The 3,354-nt window shown below is 35.0% G+C and overlaps 2 protein-coding genes across 2 annotated transcripts; both read right to left on the reverse strand.

The window, feature by feature from the left end:
* Nucleotides 1-1,222: 1,222 nt before the first annotated feature.
* LOC131638862 (uncharacterized) lies at nt 1,223-2,050 on the reverse strand. The gene has a single exon (XM_058909407.1). The coding sequence runs from the start codon at nt 2,048-2,050 to the stop codon at nt 1,223-1,225; it is 828 nt and encodes a 275-aa protein (XP_058765390.1).
* An 87-nt stretch (nt 2,051-2,137) lies between these two features.
* Nucleotides 2,138-3,004, reverse strand: LOC131638863 (uncharacterized). The gene has a single exon (XM_058909408.1). The coding sequence runs from the start codon at nt 3,002-3,004 to the stop codon at nt 2,138-2,140; it is 867 nt and encodes a 288-aa protein (XP_058765391.1).
* Between the last annotated feature and the right edge of the window lie 350 nt (nt 3,005-3,354).

Raw genomic sequence — 3,354 nt, forward strand, 5'->3', positions numbered from 1 at the left:
AATATACTTGACTAGCTTCAAGATGATTCACGTGCTAACATACTAACAATTGACTTTAAATTCCGCATTTTATTATATTGTTCTTTATATTTCTTGCTTTATGCTTTATTTTATTATTTATTATTTATATTTCTGTTATTTTTTTTCTTTGTCCATTTGGACATATTATTTATATTTCTGTTATTTTTTCTTTGTCCACTTGGACATATTATTTATATTTTTGTTATTTTTTCTTTGTCCACTTGGACATATTATTTATATTTCTGTTATTTTTTCTTTGTCCACTTGGACATATTATTTATATTTCTGTTATTTTTTCTTTGTCCATTTGGACATATTATTTATATTTCTGCTATTTTTTCTTTGTCCATTTGGACATATTATTTATATTTCTGCTATTTTTTCTTTGTCCATTTGGACATATTATTTATATTTCTGCTATTTTTTCTTTGTCCATTTGGACATATTATTTATGTTTATGCTATTTTTTCTTTGTCCATTTGGACATATTATTTATGCTTCTGTTATTTTCTCTTTGTCCATTTGGACGTATTATTTATGTTTATGATATTTTTTCTTTGTCCAATTGGACGTATTATTTATGTTTCTGTTATTTTCTCTTTGTCCATTTGGACATATTATTTATGTTTCTGCTATTTTCTATTTGTCTATTTTGCTAACGTACAGGAAAGATCTTATAAATTAAGAGTAAGTAACTCCTAATTGCTTGCTCAAACACTTCCATTTTCAAGCAACGTATTTTCAAAACTTCTCATCTATTTTCAAAACTTTCATCTGGTATTTGAAGGGCATTATTCCCGGTGAAACTCTTCAGAGACCTATGTGACCTATTGTCCATCTTCACTTCTTCTATTTTCAAATCAACAAAGCATTTAAAAAAGTGAGCTAAGCAATTAAGAGCCCATGGATAACCATGGATACAAAGGGTGCTTAAAACCTTCCCTTTGTATAACCAACCCCCCGAACCCAAAATCTGTCAAAAGGTCTTTCCTGTTCTTTTATGCCTTTCCTTTTTTGGATAAAATAAAAGTCGGTGGCGACTCTTGCAAAAATAAAAAAAAATAAAAAAAAAAGAGCAAGGAGTCAGTTCGCGCAAAAACCGAGTTTACAGGACTACCATTAACTAACACCGACATCTTACTTGAAAAAATTAGCAACTCCATCCACCTCATCCATAACTTCCCAAAACCCATCCTTCTCATCATGTACCTAAGAAAATCTCAACACACTTTGTCATAAGCTTTTTCGAAATCAACCTTAAAAAGAAGACACTTTTTCCTTCCTTACTAGCAAAATCAACAATTTCGTTAGCCACAATCACCCCATCTAGCATTTGTCTCCCCGGAACAAACGCACTTTGAGAATTAGATATGATAGAAGAGAGAACCCTCTTGATACGGCTAGCCAAAAGTTTAGAAAGCATCTTGTAGATGCTTCCCACCAAACAAATCAGGCGATAATCATCAAGGTCTAACGGATTGTCTTTTTTAGGGACAAGCGTTAGAAAAGAGGAGATAATAGCCTTAGAAAAGACGGTTTCGGAATAAAAAGCATTAAAACAAGAAACCACGTCTTCTTTAACAAAAGACCAACACTTCTTGAAAAAAAGAAGAGAAATACCATCCGGGCCCATACTTTTAGAACCGTCACAACTCCACACCGCCTCTTTAATCTCCTCCATCGTAAAAGGAACCTCTAAAGATAAACTATCTTCCAAACTCAATGATTTCACAAAAACGTCATCCACTAGAGGTCTATCGGTGCACTCCTCCTTAAATTTAAGATCAAAATGCCCTCTAACCGCTTCCTTCACGTCTCCAACCGAGGTCACCATACCAATCGAAGTGTTCAAAGAGCCAATATAGTTCTTACTCCTTCTTTCCTTCATAACTCGATGAAAAATTATACTATTGGAATCTCCATCATTTAACCACTTAAGCCTAGACTTTTGAATCAACATATTCTCCTTAACCTTTAAGTTAAGCCAAATCCTCCTAAAAGCCTTTATTTTATTAAGGTGAACCTCCATATCCCACATCTCCCTATCATCCGAATCATTTAGAAATCTAACTCCCTCCTCCACCTCCAAATCCACCTTCCCAAAGATATTAATATTCTACCATCTCAACCTATCTTTGATTAAACGAAGCTTCTCCTTCAAAACATAGTCTCCTCTTCCAATAACGTCCAACCCCTTCCATTCCTCCTCCACAAAAGATAAGAAGTTTTTATCGAAAAACCACTCATTGTTAAATGTAAAAGGCTTAGGACCCCAATCTTCCTTGTCGCTTAACAACCAAATCGGACAATGGTCGGAAACATCCCTATTTCCTATTAATTGACCAACAATTCCCCACGATTGAATAGTGTTATCCGAGACTAGAAATCTATCAATCCTACTCTTGGATTTGCCATCCCCACTATACCAACTATATCTCTTTCCTCTACAAGAAACATCTATTAAGCCACTATCATCAATGAAGTCCGAGAATAACCTCCACTCACCGTTACCACTCCTCAAAGAACGCCCCACTCTTTCGCTCCGATTCTTCACCGCATTAAAATCACCACCAAAAATCCACTCTCCATCATTAAAAGTGTTTTTCAACACTAATAGTCTAGACCACAACAATCTCTTTAACACCAAAGAACAAGGATAATAAACGTTAACTATGTAACAAATACCTCCTTTCCAAGTCACTTTCGAACCAAGGTAACCATCACCACGAAAACTAGCCAATACTTCCACTTCCATATTTCGCCAAAGAGTAAGTAAACCGCCAGCCGATCCAACAGAGGCTGAGAAAGAGTAACCAAAGTTGTCATTTCCCCAGAAACTTCTAGCCAATGAGACTGAAATCTCCTCCAATTTAGTTTCTTGAATAAGAAAAAAATCTGCCCTTCCTTTGTTGATAATACTCCTTATCCGCTTCCTTTTGATACTACTACCTCCTCCCCTAATGTTAAAACTCCCAATTATCATTTAAAACAATTTAATTGCGCCTTCTTGCCTTCCATCTTTTTTATAACCTCTGCCTGAGTACTACCTGATTTTTTCTTACCATCCTTGGTAACCCCTCCTGTCACCACACCAATTTTATTTAAAGCTTTTTCCAATCTACTTTCACCTGTAGAGCCAAAATTATCTAGAAGTCTTGTATTACACCTAATAATATCAGAATTATCAGGTTGTAAACCTTCATTAAATTTATTAGGATCCAATACACCCACTGGGGAGGGCGAAGCCGCTGAAAGAGAAGAGGGATATCTGCTCTTTAAACCACGTTTATTATTAATTAAAACTTCTTGAGAATGGCCCACATTTAAAACCAT

Source organism: Vicia villosa, unplaced genomic scaffold, assembly GCF_029867415.1.
Source record: "Vicia villosa cultivar HV-30 ecotype Madison, WI unplaced genomic scaffold, Vvil1.0 ctg.002453F_1_1, whole genome shotgun sequence".
NCBI lineage: Eukaryota > Viridiplantae > Streptophyta > Magnoliopsida > Fabales > Fabaceae > Vicia > Vicia villosa.

Excerpts from the sequence above, each read along its gene's own strand:
- LOC131638862 (XM_058909407.1), bottom strand. The coding sequence starts at position 2,050 with ATGGAGGTTCACCTTAATAAAATAAAGGCTTTTAGGAGGATTTGGCTT.
- LOC131638863 (XM_058909408.1), bottom strand. The coding sequence starts at position 3,004 with ATGATAATTGGGAGTTTTAACATTAGGGGAGGAGGTAGTAGTATCAAA.